This window comes from Myotis yumanensis, unplaced genomic scaffold (genome assembly GCF_028538775.1).
Source record: "Myotis yumanensis isolate MYYU_CA2020_CCGP unplaced genomic scaffold, mMyoYum1.0.hap1 SCAF_11, whole genome shotgun sequence".
Lineage (NCBI taxonomy): Eukaryota > Metazoa > Chordata > Mammalia > Chiroptera > Vespertilionidae > Myotis > Myotis yumanensis.
The window spans coordinates 9,897,002-9,917,624 of record NW_027223762.1 but is presented as its reverse complement, the minus strand read 5'-3'; the positions used below and the strand labels follow the sequence as shown (position 1 = coordinate 9,917,624).

General features: G+C 43.1%; 2 protein-coding genes across 6 annotated transcripts in view; both read left to right on the top strand.

Moving 5' to 3' along the window:
- Positions 1-560: 560 nt before the first annotated feature.
- LOC139019731 (mitochondrial import receptor subunit TOM5 homolog) lies at positions 561-692 on the top strand. The gene has a single exon (XM_070428790.1). The coding sequence runs from the start codon at positions 561-563 to the stop codon at positions 690-692; it is 132 nt and encodes a 43-aa protein (XP_070284891.1).
- A 5,477-nt stretch (positions 693-6,169) lies between these two features.
- The window catches only part of ITSN2 (intersectin 2), a 99,576-nt gene continuing 85,122 nt past the window's right edge, over positions 6,170-20,623 (top strand). Inside the window, exon 1 of one of the 5 annotated variants that reach the window (XM_070428772.1) lies at positions 6,170-6,198. The gene's annotated coding sequence lies outside the window, so the exon portion shown is untranslated. Of the gene's footprint in view, positions 6,199-6,357; positions 6,495-20,623 lie in introns of those variants that run through there. The other 4 variants (XM_070428776.1, XM_070428778.1, XM_070428773.1 and 1 more) reach the window with 4 other exon arrangements.

Sequence of the window (20,623 nt, the reverse complement as noted above, 5' to 3'; positions counted from 1 at the left end):
AGGATTCTCTTTTCTAAAGAGTTATGTTATTTATTTACATGACTCTTAAGGAATCTAAGCAATAAGACCATGCAAAGCTGCACCCTGGAAACCCATGGCCAGCACAGAGAACAGGGGTGCACTGGCCGTAGAGGGAGGAATCACAGGCTCCAGGAGGATCACACAGTGTGTCTGACTGCAGAGTAGAACTTGACCTATTTTGCATCTTATTTAGAATCAAGATGTAATTCTATGTTTACTTAGGATTATTGATATAATGTTGTATTTTGGGTAACTGTTCTTCCAAGATAAGTTATTTTGGAAGTTTTTACTCATGCATATTTAATACAAAACCAAAGAAATTATTGACACCGTAATATAGTAAGAGGAAGCAATTATAGAGGAGAAGGAGCATGGCCTTGATAGTTATAGAAGTCAGGAGTCAGATTCTAGCTTTTCCACTTCCTAAATGTGTGACTGTGAAAAAATGATCTAGGAGCTTACTTCCAGGCGCGAGGCTACGGCTGAGAAGAGCGGAGCGCGGCTGGTGGAAGCCGGTGAGGCAGAGCTGCGATGTTCCGATGTTCCCCATGGAGGGCCTCTCGCAGAAGCTGGACCCAGAGAAGATGAAATGGAAGATGCGTGAGGATGTGATCTCCATGTGGAACTTCCTCATCTACGTAGCCCTGCTGCGAGTCATTCCTTTTATCTGAAAGAAATTGGACAGGATATAAAGATTGGATATTACATGTGAATGCATGATATGAAGAACCTGGTTACAGCTTCCAGTCTGCAAATGAATAGGCCCAGAAAGATATAAGAGACTGGTTGAATGGACATAAAATTTCTACTTGTTAAGAACAAGTTTGGTTGTGGTAACTGACCTTTGTAGCTAAAACGGAAAATTACTAGGGAAACATGGAAACACGTTTCTTATTCCTGTGATACTCAGCCTCCATGAATGTTGGTATAATTGTAAATAATGTCAAACTCCATTTTCTAGCAATTATTAATTATACAAGGGAATTATGTCTGCAGTGGCCCTGTCTTGTCAGTCATTTCTAGTGACCTTTTTACTTCTGTCAGGAATATATTGAAGAGCTCCTTATGATTAGTTATGTTTTATGGAAGCCAGCACACATCCACAACAACATTTAAGAACAGGACCATTAGTCTGTATTTTTAATAAATGTACCAATTAAAAAAATGATCTAGTTTTTCTAAACTTCAGTTCTTCTCCTGTGATATGAGGTTTATAATACCTGCCATACACTGTTATCTTAAGGATTAGAGATGATATACATATGAGTGCCTGAAATATTCAGCAAACAATGGTGGTGGTGATGGTTAAGTGTTAGGACAACTGGATACTAGCCATTTTCAGCACACACGGCTAACTGGCTTTGTTCAAGGTCTGAAGTTTTTCATTTACAAAAGGAGCCCAAAATATCCACCTGTTCAGGAATAGCTCCTGAGGTTAAATTAATTGGCAAGTAGTCTATTTTTATTCTTTCTTGCCCTCCTATATGGTTCTACTGAATTAAGTACTTTTAAATTATAGGTACTAGTAAAAGGAAACTGGTCTATTTATTGTATATACATAACACAAAACGGGAAAAGAAATGGCAAATAGCGCCAAGTAGCCAATCCTAATCTTCATCTGAGTTCCAAGGCAGAAAATTCTCCTGGTCTGGTCATTCCTCCCGAGAGTGGATGAGGATGGCAACCACCTTGAGGTTGCTGACCCCATTTGGGACAGTGATTTCATTGCTCTAAATTTTAGATATTCATCTTGTTCTTGAAAAGTCAAGACAGGACTCTCAATCTAAACAAGCAAAACGTGGCCTCCCACTTGCCTGGGTCTCGGCTCCTGTGTTCTCTAGCCCCAGAACACAGAAGGCTACTTCATCTCTCGCTCCGGAGAGTAGGGGTGGAGGCCAGCAGAGGGGCATTTACCCTTTTTTTATTTTACTGACTCAGGCTATCTTACTTAGGAAGAAGAAAATGTCAATACTGGAAATAAAAATGTTTGCTAGCCAGACTGGGCCAAGCAGTACAAAATGATCTGATCCATTGTATATTTTAAAATAAAACATTGTTGCTATCTGAACCCAGAATAGTATCGCCTGTATTTCTCTACTTAAAAGAGGAAAAGAAAATCAAAACAACTAGGCATGAGAAAATTCCCAGCATCAGGCTGGCGCCTGATTTTACCTCTTTTTCCTCATACCAGCCAAAGTTTGATGATCACAAACAGAACTTTACCCTGCTTCCCAGAACTGTTGTGAAAATTAAATGAAATAACAAAATTACTCTGTCAAGTGCAAAATGTCACATAAATATCAGTTAGGTTATGACAAGAAGGGAACTGGTATCACTCCAAGTTTGTGCCGGAGACGGCAACAATAAAATAAAAGACAGCTGAGCAAATCTGCCAGACAGGAAGCGGCTCAGCTCATGAGCCCAGGCTGGATTCCCTCTCGCTGAGCTGCACCTGCCAGACTGGAAGCCCCTAGTTCTTTAGTCATGAATGAGCACGTCCTGCCTAGGAACTTTGGCTCCACCCTGCAGTGCTGGCCCAGGGCCATGTCTGGGCTAACTTCCCCTCTAGCTTGCTTGGTGCTGCCTTTCCAATACCTTAGGCCTTAAGCCAGAGCCTCAAGTTTTGCCCCATACAAGTGGCCTAATAATGAGAACACCCCTTCCTCCATGCTAGGGAATTTCCCTTCCTCCTCTTTCTTCGAAGACACTCCTATTTCCACTCCTTCTGTTTCACATCTGCCCAAGGTTTCCATTACAGGGCGTGGGAGGTCAAGAACCTGAGAAGAGAGCTAAGGAAGAAAATTTGTCCCATTGACTATTTCTCTGAATTGAGTCTCACCTACTCCCCACTGGTGCTAATTCCTAGCTAACTCCTTGTTTCCAGTAAGAACATAATAGGTTCTTAATAACTACTTACTGAATGAAAACAAATATCAGATAATGAATCAGCAAACACTTGTCAAGTGAAGCCCCAGGTCTTTTCCTGACCTCCCCGCCCCATTCCTAACCTGCCTTTGGTCTGCTCTTGTGGTCAGATTCTAGGGCAGCCTAAGCTTGGTTTCCCAGATTGCCTTTGACTTTAATTCTTTGTGCACAAAGGACTGCTGTCAGCACATCTATTCTTTTGTGTGAGTTTTGAGAGGAAAAAGAAACTGAAAAAGGGAGTCTCACTTTCCATTTATTTTTTTAGAAGGGATGGAATCAATGTGACAGTATATAAACGCGCGCGCGTGTGTGTGTGTGCGTGTGTGTGTGTGTGTGCGTGTGTGCGTGTGTGTGTGTGTGTGTGTGTGTGTGTTTAGGAATGGTATGGAGAGATTTTGAACTTGTGTTATTTTCCGCAGAATAGAAGAGATACCTTGTCTGGAAAGCACAGTTGCTGACAGTAGAGGCTGATTAACTCCTACCAAAGTTAGAAGTTAAAGGGCACAGCTTTAGATGCCCACCACTCACCACTCCTATCTCCAGATGCCCTGAGGATCAAGAGGCCAGGTCTTTCTGGAACACATACACTGGTAGAGCACATTTAACATAAACCCCAGACAATATTAGGCAGTCAAATATACAAGTAGGCCAATAGACATACTAAAAGATGCTCAGCATCACTACTAATCAGGGAAATGCAAATTAAAACCTTAATGTGATACCGCCTCACACCTGTCAGAAAGGCTATCATCAATAAATCAACAAGAAAAAGAATCCCTCGTGCACTATTATCGGGTTATAAATTGATACAGCTATTAGGGAAAACAGTATGGAGATTCCTCAAAAAAATTAAAACCAGAACTACCATATAACCCAAAAATTCCACTTCTGGGTATTTATCCAAAGAAATCTGAAACACTAATTCAAAAAGATACATGCACTCCCGGGTTCATTGCAACATCATTTACAATAGAAGGATATGGAAACAATCTAAGTATTCACCAATAGATGAATGGTAAAGAAGATATATATATATATATATTAGATAGACCTAGAGGGTATTATTCTTAGTGAAAGAAGTTAGGCAGAGAATGACAAATACCATATGATTTAACTTATATATGGAATCTAAAAAACAAGATAAGCAAACAAACAAAACAGAAATAAACTCATAGATACAGAGAACAAACTGATGGTTGCCAGATAGGAGGGGGTTTGGGGAAATGGGTGAAAAGGTGAAAGGGATTAAGAAGTACACACTGCCAGTTATAAAAATAGTCACGGGGATGTAGAGTACGGCATAGGGAATATAGTCAATAGTCTTGTAATAACTAAGCTTGGTGTCAGATGGGTATAAGATTCATCAGGTAATCACTTTCTAAAGTGTATGTCTAATAAGTATGCTGAACACCTGAAACTAATATAACATTTTATGTCAACTGTGGCAGAAATGGGGAAAGAGAAACATAACATACCTAGTCCCTCACTAATTCCTCATCTTCTTCAGACTTGACAGGTCTGTCTAGATATCTGTAGGACTTGGCTCCCCAGGTATCTGATCTCCAGTTGGTGTGGAGATAAATAAGAAGCGGTAGACGCTGATACTAAAGAGAGATATAGTTCCAAGGTTTGCCCTATGAGAAGAGGAAGTCAAAGAACTGGGATGGTGGATGTATCACCTGTGTGAATCATAAATATTGAAAGAGTAGGATAAGATGAACAAACCAGCCTTAAAGTTCTGAATGAAACCCTGGGATGCTACAGTGTCTGGGATACTGTAAGCTCCGGGTTGTACACAGGACACCAATTTCCATCAGAGCTTGTTAGCTTTAGGTCTATTTTAGGGAGCTATAAAAAAAACCTTTATTCCTTTATAAACATTCTTTTCCAAACTGCACTTTTGTTCCACCAAGGTTCTGGCACCTCCTTCAGAAAAAGGGTGAATTGCACCAGGTCCAGAACCCAGAGACACAGATGACACTGATCAAAGGATGGGTGGGAAATCGAGACTGGCTCTCTGCCTATCAGGAATAAAATTTTAAAAAAATAGGTTTCGCTTTCCAGGCTAACTCTCTGCAGCTTTGTGTGCAGAAGGATCCGGGGCTCCGGCGCTAGGAGGGGAGGGGGGACCACGATCGATGGACGTCTGCCGTGGGGATGAGACCACGCGCTGGGCCCGGCCCTGCCTCGGGTGTCTCGTTTGCAGACGGACGGTTCCGGGTGGAGGAGGCACCTCCCCGCCTGATGCAAAGGGTCAGGCCTCCGTGTGTCACTGCAGCCCGGGACCTGTCTGTCAGGTCTCGGACAGGTCCAGGTGCAAGAGGAGGAAAAACACTGAGCGAGAGCGAGCGCGAGCGCAGCCTGCTCACCACCCAGCCCTGGTGTTCGCTGGGCTCCTCGGCCATCCCGCTCGGGCCGTCACCTGCCCCGCCACCTGCCCCACCAGGTGAGGGACCAAAAGCAGCCGCCGGACCGTGCGAGCTGCACAGCGGCCCCTCCGGCGACACCAGCCGCGGGGACGGGAGCCTGGCGCCGGCCAGCCCCGCTCCCCCGGAAAAGCGCACCGGCGTCCGGGGTCGTGGACCCTGTGGGTTACGCCCCTAGGAACCAGGGACTCCCCCTCTAACCCCGACTACCAGCCAAGCCCCCCATATGGGGGAGGGGGGGGCGACAGGAGCTGGAATGCGGGCTCCTGCGAGGCCAGGGGCCGTCGGGCGGCTGTGGGTGGGGGGTGTTCGCCACTGCGGCCGGGGAGGTGGGGAGAGATGACGGTGCTCCCGCTGCTCAGGGGGAGGATGGGGTTAGGGGGGCCGCTACCTCGGCCTTTTGTGTGTGTGATGGAGGCGGGTAGGGAGTGCTGGGGCATGGCCACGGGGTACGGTTAGTCTTCCTGGGGTCCTAGAGGAGGGTTCGGGGGTCCTGGGGAGGGTCCCGAGGCCGGTAGGACCCCGAGGCAGGGCGGGAGCGGCCTTGTTCCCCACCGCCCCCCCCCCCCCATTCCCGGGAGCCGCGCCCCCAGAGCAGCTCGGAGACCCGTGAGGGAGGGGGCTCCCGGCCCCCGCAGGACGCCCGGCCCTTCCCAAACCTGGAGTCCGGCGGCAGGAAGCGCACCACCCAACCAACATGTCACCTCGGGGAGGAGGAGCCAGGGCCGTCCCGCTCCTGACGGGCCGGGCCGCGGTGCGGGCGTGGAGGCCTCCCGGGGAGCGCGGGGCCGGGACCAGACGCGGGCCGGGCCGGGCCGGGCCTGAGGTGAGGAGCCGCCCCCGGCGGCCGACGGCGGGCCCGCGAGGGTGGGAGCCGGGCCGCCGCGGGTGGGCCGTCCGCTGCCCGCCGGCGCCGCCTCCCCGCCCCCCGGCTTCCTGCGGAGGCCGCGGCCGCCATGTTGTCGCGGGGCTGAGGCGGCGCCGGCCGGGCAGCCGTGACAGGCTGCGCAACAGGTTCGCGCTCGGCGGCGAGCGGGGTCTCCGGCGTCCGCCCGCCCGCGCTGCCGGGGCCGGGGTCGCGGGGTCGCGCTGCGACGTGCGGGAGGCGCGCGGAGGCGCCAGGTGGGTGAGGCGGCCGCCCGGCTGCGGTGGGACCGGGCAGGTGCGGGCGGCTCCGCGGCCGGGATGGGGAGGCTGCGCGCCGCCGGGGGCGCGGACAGCGCGGACGGGCCCCCGGATGCCGGGCTGCCCCGAGCTAGGCCCCTGGCGGGCCGGGCGGCGCCGGGCGGAAACTCCGGACCCGGTTCCTGCCTCCGCCGCGCGGCCGGGGGGCTGCCACGGGGCCGGGGCCAGCGGACTCCCCTCGGCGCCCAGCCCGGCCGCGGCCTCTCCCGGCAGGTGCGGCGCCGCCGAGGGCCGGGGCCGGCGTGCCCCTCGCTCTCGGGGTCCCGGCAGAAGACATCCCTCCGAGGCACCCCCGCGCCTCCTCGGAGACCCACTCGGTCCTCGCGGAGCCGGTTTCCCTCCCCGGGAGTCCGGGTGCGGGACCCGCGAGCCGCATCCCGGTGCGTCCGCGGAGCCGGAGCGGCCGGGGCTTGGGTGCCCGGCGCCGCCGGAAACCGAAGGTGGGAGACGGTACGACCCGGCGCGAGCGTCGCCGACCCGCGGGGCGTGCGGGCAGCTCGGGGCGATGCGGCCTCGGAGGTCGAGTAAAGTTCGTGGCTTTGCATGATTATCTCTAAAATGACGCCTGTCACCCGTGTGCGTGGCGAAGGGGTAAACCGAGGCTCACGCCACCGGCGGCTTTGCCTGCTGTCAGAAGATGCCGGGCTTCCTCGCCCAACGAGGACTGCCGGGGCTGCTGTGCTCCGTTGGAGACTCGTATCAGTTGTGAATTCGGAATATTTTTGATAAGAGGCGACCGCTTTGTGATAGGAGCTGAGGTTAACACAAAAAGTGGTTGCTTTACTTACCAAATGCTCTGGCTCGTGATTGCTGGTGTTGGCTCGCTTGCCCGGGACGGGAGCGGTGCGACTCCAGATTCCGTGCGGCGTTCATCAGCCTCATTTAGGGGCATGGCTGGGGCTGAGCTTCCTGCGCTCCCCGTGCGGGTTTCCTCTGCTCATCAGGGACAAAACCCAAACGCAATAACAAACCCTTATCTAAATGATAACGATGCCGTTCACATTGTAAAGGTAGTAGCAGCTCTCAGGTGCACGCCTTTAGTTTTGGGTGTGTTTTGTTGTTGTTGTTTGTTTGTGTGGTTTTATTTGTTGTGCCTACGATTTCCCTTGTAATTTATCTCCCCCCGCCCCCCCAGCTTTATTGAGATACGATTGCCGTATATCCCTTGTCATTTCAAAAGTATAGAAAGTGGGAGTTGTTTTTAAAAGCTTAATTGAAGAGCAAGCAGAATTTCATGTTTTTGAAGGACATGGGAAAATGTGCAGTGCCGCTGTTCTCATGTAATAATATAAACAAGCAGCTGAAAAGCTTGCCTTTATTTTTTTTTTAGCCTTTAATGCATGTACTTACTCCTCTTGCTCACCTTTATCACGAAAGGTAGAATTGTCTGAGAAAACTTGACCTGTACTGAATTATTGAGCAGGGAAGTGCTATTGTTAGTTCAACATATTTTAAGGCAAACATCCTGTCCTCGCTTGAATATGAAGAAATGTGTTAGTTATGCTCTGGGATTGGAATTATAGTTTGAATTTTTTTTAAATTTTCATAAAGTAGAATAGTATAAGGAACCACCATATACCCATCACTCCAGCCCAGCAGCTTTCAAGATATTCTTTATGCCTCTCAAGAAAACGATTGGCCTTTTCTTTCTTTGTATATTATTTGTCCATTTCACCCTATATATTTAATACTTCTCTTTTTTTTAAATACAAGGTGAAGATTTCTTACATAACCTAGGATTTTTCTTTTTAATGTGTCTTTAAAATAGAGTTCCACAAATTTCCATCTTTCTAGTAAGGCAGAATATTTATTGGCCATCTCCGTTAATGACTTTTTTTAGTATTGAAATGTATTTGCCATGCCTGTCATATTTTATGTATTTGTAATATATAATATGTAATAATAATATATATATATATATATATATATATATATATCATGCTTGTCACTTACCACATGCTAGGCCCTGTGATGTTTTACATAACCCTTTAAAGCTCACAAACACTCTGTGAGTAGTTATTTTCCTCCCATCAGATAGATAAGTGAAATGTTAACCTGGAGGTTAACTGACTACTCTAGGTCTCTGAGCCAGTAAGTACCAGAGCCAGGGTTTCAAACCCAGACCCTTCCAACTGCAGCACCTGTGCAGGTATCTGGTATACTCATCTCCGTTCAGAAATGTGTTTGTTTTTAAATGTTATTTGGGCATGCAATAAATATTTGTTGAGTAAATGAAAGTACATGTTAGTCCATTGATAAGTAACTACCATTTTTATATACTATATTTACTTCTAAAGCATTTGTATTAAGTTTTAGAATTATTCAGAATATTATTCAGAATAAACTAATTACATTACTAAAAATGTGATATATTTATTACCATCTAACAGTACATTTGCTTGTCGTTTTTTCTCTCTTTTTTTGGCATATGTGTTCTGATCTTTTTAATATCTTATTTCTGGAAAAAACTGTGGAATAACTACTTTTGAAGAAAGGCTAAAAAGAAAGGCAGACTCTTTTAGTGTGCTAATTGTGGAAGGTAGGAATCCAAGTGTGACGTAGGGAAATGTTTAGAATTCTGTAAATGAATAGATCTAAACACGAAGATGCGGGAGAAATGCTGTGTTTTTTACTTGAGTTCATTTTTTACTTTATACCATCTTATAACTACAGAGCACAGTGACTAATGTTAGAGTCCTGTTGCTTACAGTGTGCCTATGGGTACTCTTGAGAAGAAGGAACTGGTCTGAAGGATCTGAAGGCAGAGAGGAAGTGGGGGAGGAAGGGAGGAAACAGCAAAAATAGGACTGTGAATACATCAGGAAATAATGTATTTTTACAAGTCTAAGAGGGCAACATTTCATTTGAAAATGTGTAGTATTATTTTGAGAAATTCACTTAAAAAATAATTTCACAGTATATCAGGACACTAAATGATTTATTTACTTCTGGAGCTATTCAGCCTTGGTTATGGTAGACATTGAGGGATGTATTACCAGATGGTAGACATTTAACTTGTTTCATTTAAGCAACTGTTTTATGTTTTCTAGATCATTTTCTTCGCTCATACATATTTATTTTAGAAAAATGCATGCTATTTAATAAAAATTTTATTTCTTTGCATTACTATAGTAGATAGGGTACAGACTTTCAAGCTCCCAGCTCCAACACCAAATAGTTGTATAACTTTGAGAAACTTATTTTAATTCTATAAGCTGGTTTCCTCATCTCTAAAGTGGGGATGATAATTACTAATGTCTTACTATTATAGTATGTAATATGGAGTGCTTAGCACAGAGACTACTGCTTAGTATACTAAGAAATGATACTTGTTATTATTCCAACTTGTTTTAATGAGAAACTTCAAACTAAATTAGCCTGAGTGTGTGTGTCTTTTTTAACCTAGTGACTGGAAAATAAATTAGTTTTTTCTCCTTAAGTTTTAATGTTACCTTCAAAACAACCCATATAAGAAGGCTGGAAAATAGAGTAGAACTGACCCCCAATCTTATCCAACAAAGAATTAGCCCTTTGAATCCCCTTAATTTGGGGGGGGGGGGGGGAGGACACCAAAAATATAACCTAAAGGAAGAAATGTTCTCTATCTGCAAAAGAAACTACACTTATCTCTTCAAAACCTTTTGAATCAGGTGCTTATCTGATCTCCGCTTTTCAGTGGGAGGAGTGCTTGACTAGTATGAGATTAATAATGGTCAGGACTGGTCAAGAATGGTAGCCATGTCAAAAGAAAGAGAAAAGAATAGTGGGCAGTGTCGGCCTGCAGATCCGGAATAGATAAGGACCCAGCAGGATTTGCTCTGGCAGTTTGGAGGACACTGATAACTGTTGCTTCATCATTTCTTTTTGGCGTAGTCATTTGGACACTTCTCACCACCCTACTACTCCTTCTCACTTAAAAATGACTGCATAGCCCTGGCCTATGTGGCTCACTCAGGTTCAATTCGAGGTCCAGTACCTGGGTTGCAGGTTCAATTCCAGCCCCAGGCAAGTGCAGGAGGCAACCAATCCTATGTTTCTCTCTCTCCCTCCTTCCTTCCACTCCTTCTCTCCCTTCTACTCTAAAAAATCAACGGAAAAAATATCCTCAGGTGCAGGGAAAACAACAACAACTGTATAATATATAAGAATTAAGTAGGTCAAGTTAATAAATTTCACAACTTATGTAACACTTAACAAGTGTAAAATACTTTTGGTGAATATGAGTGAGAACTTCAAGATTAATGAAATTTGCCCAGAATGATGCAGGCTAGGAATGCATGTGTAGCATTCATTCTCTAACTTTGTGGTAAGTTCTGAAAACCTGAATCGTAGAAGAAAGGCCCTTTTCTCACTTCATTGACATGCTCATCTCTGGTCGGGTGGCTCAGTTAGTTGGATTGTCATTCCGTACACCAAAAGCTTGCGGGTTCGATTCCAGTCAGGGCACATACCTAGGTTTCTGGTTCGATCGCTGGTCTGGGAGCACACGGGAAGCAACTGATCAATGTTTTTGATGTTTCTCTCTTTCTCTCCCCCCCCCCCCCCCCCCGACTCCGACTCCTCCCTCTCTCTAAAGTGGATTTTAAAAAATGTTTACTACTCTTTATATAAGTGTAAATTTTTTTTACAAGTTTGTTTCTTAGTTTTGTTTATAGATTAGATTTTTATAGTACCTCCTATGTATAGCACTATTTTAATTCATTATATTTATTAACTCATTTAATTTTTACAACATCCCCATGAAGTAGGCGCTATTATTAGCTCCATTTACAAAGTTCTCTGGCATTGTCTTTTTTTTTATAATATATTTTTATTGATTTCAGAGAGGAAGGGAGAGAGATGGAAACATCCATGATGAGAGGGAATCATGGATCAGCTGCCTCCTGCACACCCCCTACTGGGGATCGAGCCCACACCGGGGCACGTGCCCTGACCAGGAATCAAACCTGTGACCTCCTGGTTCATAGGTCAATGCTCAACCACTGAGCCACACCAGCCAGGCTCTGGCATTGTCTTTTAAATCCCCACACGGCTTTTCCCTCTGTGTTTGCCCATTTCTGCTCCCAATTCTTAAAAATCTCTTTTCTCTTCCTAGCCTACTGGTTTATATCTATTTTTCAGTTCTTCATTACTGAGTTTAGGAGTCATTTCTTCTGGGATTGCTCACCTAACAACTTTCTAGTGGCCTAAGGTAAAGGTAGGTGCCCACATTCTGTCCTTCATACCTATAGCATTTATGGAATTCTGAGTTTTGGTCTAAGTCCTCTTCTGTGTTCCTCGCTCTAATACATTTTATACATGTGTTACACATCTTGTGACTCGGTAAATATTTGTGGATTTGAATTAAAGGTACACAGGGTATGTTGGTGATATCAAAAAGAGAACCAACCTTCCAAGTATATAGTCAAATAGCGGAACTTATACAGAGGAAGTAACATTGGAACTAGGCTTTGAAGGCCAGTGGGGAAGGAGGGAGAAAGGGAGGGACCCAGAGACTAAAATTGAATGAAAACAGATGTGGAAATTTCCCATTCTGGGAACAGCATGTTAATTAGAGTGGTTTTGAGGATTATTAATCTTGCCTCTGGAAAGAGCCTGATGAAATAAATCCCTCTTTCACCCCAGTATGCCTTTTTTAGTGTTCAGAATATTTTAATTTTCCTTCTAGATCTCTTTTCCTATGAAACGGCTCAATTTCTCATCTGACTTCCCCCTTTTTCCAATGTAATGGGGGAAGTTTGGAGGGCCCTGATGTAATCTTGATAAGATTTTAAAATGCCCAGAGAAGTTTGGTGAATTGATGGTGTGGGCATACTGGAAGACTTAGGGGAGAGAATAAATCCTGAAGCTTTTGTCTTTGGAGACTTCAGGTGCCATTCACATCTTTTCCTGACTGTTTAGACATTTGATTAGACCTCTCAACTCCTTTTCTCTCCAGCCTTCATTATGTTTCTGTTCTTCTAGCTATGATAAAAGACATTCTTCTTTTAATTTTGAGGTATACTGCCTGTTGGTCTTAAAGAAGAATGGGTGAGCACTTTATATATTAACAATATGATTTATTTGTCCTCTAAAATAAATATTCTTTCAAACCCCTTTTCTCTTTGAACTTAACTTTATTTCTCATTAACTTAAATTTTTTCATTATGGAAATAATACATACTGAATGAAAAAAAATGTGTAAAGTGGGAGAAAAAAATGGGAGGTAAAAATCATTCTAAGTCCAGCAACCAGTGACAACCACATTTTTTGGTGTGTGTGTTTTCTTTTAATTCTCACTTAAGGATATTTTTCATTGATATTTAGAATGAGTGTAGAGGAGGGAGGAGGGGAAGAAGGGGAGAGAGAAACATAGACAAGAGAGAGACACATCGATTGATTGCCTCCTGCACATGCCCCTACCAGGGCTTGGGAACCTGCAACTAAGGTATGTGCCCTTGACTGGGAATCGAACCGGCAGAATGGAACCTTGTGACCCTTCAGTCCATGGGTGGACGCTCTAACCACTGAGCCACTGGCCAGGGGGACAACCATTTTTTGGTGTCCTAACAACCTGTCTTCGTTTTGTGTGTGTGTGTGTGTGTGTGTATACACACACACAAATATGTATGTGTATATATATACACACACACATACATAAATGTATATATATACACACGTACATACATGCACACACAATGTGTTTTACAATACAACATTGTAGCTAGAGACGTGACTTTTGCTGTCTGGGATTTCAGTTCCAGCTTTACCTTTTACTAGCTTTGTGAGTATAATAATTTCACTAAGCCTCAGTTTGCTCTTCTTTAAAAAGTAAAGATTTCATAATAATAATTTACCCATAGGGTTGCTGTAGGGGTGAAGAGATAATGTTTGTCTAGACTGACCCTCTCATAATAAATTCTCTATAAATGTTACAATAATAATCAGGCCTTTCTTTTGGTTAGGTTAGCTAAGTGTCTGCTGTGGACTGTGCATGGAGGGAGGGGGCGATTCAGGAGCACTGTTCCTTTCTTTTCTGAAATAATTAAAATTCAATTTAAAAAACAATTTTTTAACATTCTCAAGGGCACTATGAAAATTTTTATAGTGAGGGCTCCTTTAAAATGTTATTTGTCTTGGGCCAGGCCTTTGACCCTTTTAGAATGTCCTTGATAATGATGAAAGCAATGATAACATGTAAAGACCTGAGTGTAGGGCTTGGCATTTGGTAAGTATTCAGTGATTGTTGGCTGCTGTTATTATTTTCATAATTATAAGTACATATTTGCATTATATCATACATTTTAAATTATAAAAAATATAACCAGTTTTCATGTTATTACATGGTCTAGCTGAACTTGTTTTTTTAAAAAAATAGGTTTACTGAAATATATTTACATAACATTAATATGGCTTAAGTGGCAGCATAATAATTTAGCCCAGTTCATTCCCCTATTGTTGGACTCTCGTTTCCAATTTTTTCTATAATAACAATAACCATAGTGAATATCTTTATAAATAAGGCGTTTCCCATATTTATTATTATTTCCCTATGATAGATTCCCAGAAGTGAAATTATTGGCTTATTAGAGGCCCGGTGCATGAAATTCATGCATGGGTAGCGTCCCTAGGCCTGGCCAGTGATCAGGGTGGATCGGGGCCTTCTGGCTGCCGCCCAGGGCCTCCCTTCGTTCCACACTGCCCCCTGGTGGTCAGCACACATCATAATGAGCGATTGAACTCCCAAGGGAACACTGCATATTAGCCTTTTACATGTATAGATAGGATGTGAACATTGGTAGGAGTCTGTATATTTTTGCCTTGCCTTCTGAAAAGCTATACTAATTTGCACTTCCACAAGCGATGTCTGCAACATTCATTTCCTTGCACCTTTGCAGCCCTGAGTATTAGCCTAGGCTTGTCTTTTAAAAAAATCAGTTTATAAGGAGAAACAAAACAAAGCTTCTTTTGCATTTTCTTGATTATTAGTGATGTTAACATTTATTAGCCAGTTTTGTTTCCTCTTTGGGAAAGTTTCTATTTTTTTTGTGATCTTAGTTTTTCATTATCTATTTTAATATCTCTCTCTCTGTATATTAAAAATATTGACTATTCCCAATTGCTTACTTTTGAATTTTATTTTCAAGTTTAAAGTATTTATATACTTGAATCTGTTTACTTTTTACTTCATGTTTTTTGAATGACTTCAAAACTTGGAAAGTTATCTTGTTTCAAAGAGGTGATATTTTACTTGAAGGTGAAGCATCTATATGAAATTTTTTCCCTCTGTACTTCAAAGTCAAGTAAGTAGTTTTGCTTTAATATTTGGTCCTGATAGGAGATAGTAGAGAATAGGTCAAATAGTTGGCTCCCCCCTCCTTACCATCCCCTTATAGCAGTGAGGGGCTGAGTCACAAGCTATTCTTAAGTGTTTTTCCCCCTTTGTGTGGGTGAATTGTCTTGTTCAGAGTTGTTGACTAATTCTTTTAAAAGTTGGTTTAATTCAAATCTTCAATATAATTGAGGTACATACTATTTCAGTGTTAGTTTACCATTTCTGTTCTTTTATGACCTCTTTATAAGCTAAATTTAATGCTTATAAAAGTCCAAACTTAGAATTTATATGTAAACATTGTAAACTAGAAATGCAAAGTTACAGATCTAGAACTAAGAACTAACTTTATATAGAAGAGTTACCTTCTTCAAAGCTTTTAAGTCTTGATATGCTGTGTGGATTTGGGTCCCTACACCTCTAGGTAGAAATAATAGGAACCCTTTTCTCAAATATTGATTAAAGAAAAACATGTCCTTTTTATTAGTAATCTGTACAGCTGTATTGTATCAATTCAGGGATATCAAGTTAACTGTTGTAGTTGAAATAATAGTAGTAGTGTTATCAGTGGGTGCTCTCCTCATCCCTACATATTACCAGTGAGAGTGGAGTTCTTGCGATGTTGCAAGGAGTTGAATTTCCTTAAACTCTCACAGGAGGACGAGTGATCTTCATTTCAGTGGAATTAAACCCCTGGGTTTATACTGTTGCATTTTCCTTCACCCCACCATGGGAAAAGTCCAATCTTATCTTCAGCAGGCAAGAATTAAGGCCTCTGCCCAGAGTCTTTGCTCCATATTAAAGCACAGTCCAGTCCAACATCTGGCTAGTTTAGTTTGTGTTCCCCGCTGCAGTCCATTGCGTGTGGGGATCATGTGGACTTCTACCACATGGCAGAAAATCCCATCCATTCCAACTCTGAAATGCCTACCATATTTTTCTGTGTACAAGACACTATTTTTTTCTAAAATCATTAGACTGAAATCGAGGGGCATCTTATACACGGAAATCAGCCGAGGAGGGAGCCGATTTGGTGCGTAGCTGCCCATACCTTGTCAAACAGGCTTCCTCCAATCATGAGCCTTATTGTTACTGCCGTCAGCTGATGCAGTAATTGGAGGTGGAGGCACAGAGTGTGCAAGATGCAACAGGGACCGGAGCATTCTGAGCTCATAAAGATGTCAAAAAAATCTATATATATAAAAGCGCATAATATGCACATCGACTGGATGGTGGAACAACCAGTCACTATGACATGCACTGACCACCAGGGGGCAGATGCTCAATGCAAGAGCTTCCCCTAGCCCACAAGCCCCAATCGCCTGATCGGGGCCTGCCAGCCAACCTCTCCGCCCCTCCCTCCGGCTGGCAAACTCCAATTGCCCGATGGGGAACGGGGACCCGGGGGTGGGTGGCGGCAGACACAGGGGGTGCCAGGCCAAGGCAGGTGCGAGCAGGGCCCCCGATCACCCCACCAGTTGCTCCACACACAGAGGGCGACCAGCAGCGGTGGGGGGCGGGACTGGCTGCCGACAGCCGGGGAAGATCGGCCTTGATCTCAGGCCAGGCCTAGGAACCCTACCCATGCACGAATTTCATGCGTAGGGCCTCTAGTAAAAAGATAAGTACCAGTAAGCAATTTTCTTACTCTGCAAAATTCAAACTGAATGTAATCAACTATGCAAAAGAGCATGGAAACAGAGCTGCAGAGAGACAGTTTGGACCTCCTCCCACTGAGTGTATGAACAGACAGTGGAGGAAACAGAAAGAACAACTCCTTAAGATGCCAAATAAAGAGGAAGGCCTTAAGAGGAAAACCAGCAAAATGTTTAAAATACTGATTTCTTAATTGTGGGTTGGAATAGTGGGAGGTGTCTTATACATGGGGGCGTCTTATACATGAAAAATGCGGTATTTTTTATTGCTCAAATTCAAATTCTCACCACTTAGATTATGCCAGTTACTTCATAACTGGTGCCCTGTCTCACAACACTCAAATCCAGTTCATTTCCTATACTGTTTTCAGAATTCTCTTCCTCTGCCTTGAAAAGACCAGGTTCTTGTTTCTTATATATGCTTTCCCTGGATGATGTCATTCTTTAACATAATGACAGCTATTCCCCAATCCCTGGTGACTTCCAAACTGGGTCTCTAGCTCAAACATATACTGTGCTTTAAATACTGGCTTTCCATGATTTGCACAGTGAAGTTCAAAATCAATAGTATGACGTACTTTGTTCCTTAAATTGTGTTCTCTTGGCAAGTTACTTCGTTGCTTTGGTTTCTCTTTAATTGTTTCTAAAATGGAGATGGAATTCAGTATGTTAACTCTTTTTTTAAAAAAATCATAAGGTAAAATATAGATAAGCCTCAATATGTAAAACACAAAAACAGAGCTACTTTCATTGAAGTTGCTATCCTCTCCCAATTCTCCATTCCTCCTCCCTACTCCCTACACTTCTGTTGTTATCTCCTTGAAATTTCTAGAACGCCAAGGAGCACATTTTGAAACTACTGGGTTTCTTAAGTTCTCTTCTAGCACTTATGGTTAAGTGATTTAATCACATCACTCTCAAATCACACTCTCTTTTAATGGGAAAGATTCTGTTATACTGGCTATTGTACTTACCTTCTTTTTACTTTAGGTTCAGATACTTTTCCTTTCTTTGTTAACAGTGCCACACACACAATGTCTATCACTCCAAGAATACTTAGAATCCACTTAATTTGCCACTGACCCCATGTTAAATGATTCTTACACAAATATTACCTCCTTTATGATAAATGCTGTGTACATTGATTTACCTTCCAGTAGTATTAGTTCTATCCTTTGGATTCTCATAGTATTCCCCCCCCTTTTATTGTTTACACTATGACAGATGTCCCCATCAACCCTCCCCCCTTAGCTCATAGCATTATTTAAATCCTTATGTTATAGTGACTATCCATGTTTGATGAATAAATAAGTAGATGAATGAAAGAAAGAATAGATGGGGAACAGGTATGGAGAATAATATGTGTACTCTGTAAATTTCATCTTACTGTAGAAATTATAAAGGTAATTTTGCTCCAATCATTCTCTCCTAGAACTGACCTTATCTCCTTGGAAATCAGATGAGAAAGGAACATTTTCCCGACTAATCGGCAACTTTCGAGAGTTGGCTTTGTGTACTTAGCATGTAGAGTGGAGGAGGACTGGAGAAAGTTTTACAAGATATGCTCTCAGGAACTTGATTATCTTGCTTGTGAATTTCAGACCTTCAGTCAAATTTATTTAAACTTACCAGCATGATTCGAAGTATAATTGAGAAACCTAAGGCTTTCTTCCCCTCCCACTGTAAGGCTGTCAGAATTCAATGGGAAATAAACCTTTATCTCTAAAAGTATACTTCAAAGAAAAAGAAAAACAAATTACAGAAGGGCCATGTTGCAAGGGACAGTTTGGTCTAAAATCCACAGCTCTGGTGCCTGCAGAATTTCATGGAAGAAATTTCGGGCCTGCTCTGCTTTCCTACCGGTTTCTTTGGTATAATATTCAACTCAGCATTACCCTTCTCCATGCTTCACTGGCTTTGTTTGCTTTTTTTTTTTTTTGACATCCCAACCATGTTACCATGTTACTCATTTACCCAATTTATTTGTTCTACAAACATCTATTGAGCATTTTCTCTAGGAAATCTGGTTTAGGCATTAGACATATAGTGGTAAATAAAAATGGTCTCTGCCCAGTGCAAGTAAACAGGCAAACATGTGAAACATGTGAAATTGAAATACAGTGTGATAAATGAGCTATTTCTGGATGAATAAATATATGACATACAGAGGAGACAGTGACTAACTACGTGGGAGGACAGAAGCCTTTTAGAGCAGAGGTGAGCCCTGACCAGTATGGCTCAGCTGGTTGGAGCGCCGTCCTGTGCAGGGTTCGATTCCCGGTTAGGGCACATACCCAGGTTGCAGGTTCCATCCCCAGTTGGGGTGTGTGCAGAAGGCAGCCAATCGATGTTTCTCTCTCACATCGATGTTTCTCTGGCTTTCTCTCTCTCCCTTCCTCTCTCTAAAATCATTAAAAAAAAAAAAAAGGTGACATTTGAGTTGGTGTGTGTGTTGAATGATGAAGTAGTGATTGACGGGAAACAGCTTTTTTACAAAGGAATAGGGAAGTGAAAAATACTGTTTCAAAGGTTGGTATACTTAAGACATCTGAATCAAGGGGAAGTGTCTAGACATGTATGTGGTAAAGTAGATTGGGGTGAGATTCTGAAGGGTGCCATATTTCATACTAAGAAGTTTGAGCTTTAACTTGTAATTAGTTGATGAAATTAAGCAAGAGAGGGACATTAATGGGTGTTGTTTTTTTGGGGTGGGGAGGGGGGACACAAAACTAATAGCCCCGTGGAAGGGTTTGTTAACCAAAAATAAAAGGCCAAAATGAAAGGCAACAAACATTTATTTGAGATCAAAGAATAACTATTCAGAGAGCATTGATTCAGGTAGAAGCCCAAATAAAGGTAAAAAGTATTTCTGAGAAAGAGTTGGGAAACAATTACATCAATAGAAGATACTTTACAAATACTTTTCTATTGATGCAGATATGCTAACATAGTGATGCTAATTCCAAACAATGTTTTTAATTTTCAGTCCCATCTGCTTTATCTTTTTTTAATTAAAAATTTTTTAATTACAGTTGCCATACAATATTACATTAGTTTCAGGTGTACAACGTAGTGATTAGACATTTATATAAATCATGAAGTGATAGCCCTGATAAGTTTATACCCATCTGACACCATATATAATTATTACAATATTAGAGGCCCAGTGCACAAAATTTGTGCACTCGGTGGGGAGGGGGGAGTGGTCCCTCAGCCTGGCCTGCACCCTCTCACAGCCCAGGAGCCCTCAGGGGATATCTGACTGACGGCGTAGGCTCACTCACCGGAGGAAGCGGGTCTAAGCTGGCAATCAGACATCCTTAGCGCTGCCGCAGAGGCAGGAGAGGCTCCCGCCACTGCCATTGTCCTTGCCAGCCATGAGCCCAGCTCTTGTGTTGAGCGTCTGCCCCCTGGTGGTCAGTGTGCATCATAGCAACCGGTTGTTCTGCCATTTGGTCGCTTTGCATATTAGCCTTTTATTATATAGGATTATTGACGATATTCTGTTGTATTTGCAGAATACATGATAACTAGGTAGATGATCAAACTAATTAAGGCTTTGTGACTGGGATGCTATTCCTTACTTGTCTTTCGTAAGTCTGCTTTTCTCCAAGTGATCTTTGGTATTTTACATGCTTTTTTGCAGTTATAAAATGCAGGTGAAGAGGTTTCTTTGGGACACAGTGTTGCTTTAGGCTCAATCCAAAGTTTATTAAGCCCTGTTTTAATAATCCATAGGTTTGAGGTCTAAAACATGGAAGGAGGCTCCTCTGGGATAGCAGCTCTGGCTCCATTTTAAAGTGGCTCCGTTTATTTTATCTTTTACAGGTCTCAAGGTCTCTTAATTTCTAAAAAGGTAACAATACCAGTTCTCAATTTATAGTAAGCAAGAAAACCTGCACATAAGTATTCTAAAACCATAGGTAATTGACAGTGATTAAATTATATGATAACTGCAAGCTGCCAGGATTGCCCTTCATTACATGTTACCCCCTCCAAGGAGCAGAGGTGTTTATTGGATGCTGCCTTCCATCACATGTGCCTAAAACAGGCTTCAGACATGTAACTTGGGAAATGCTGCTTATCCTTTTCTTCCTCTC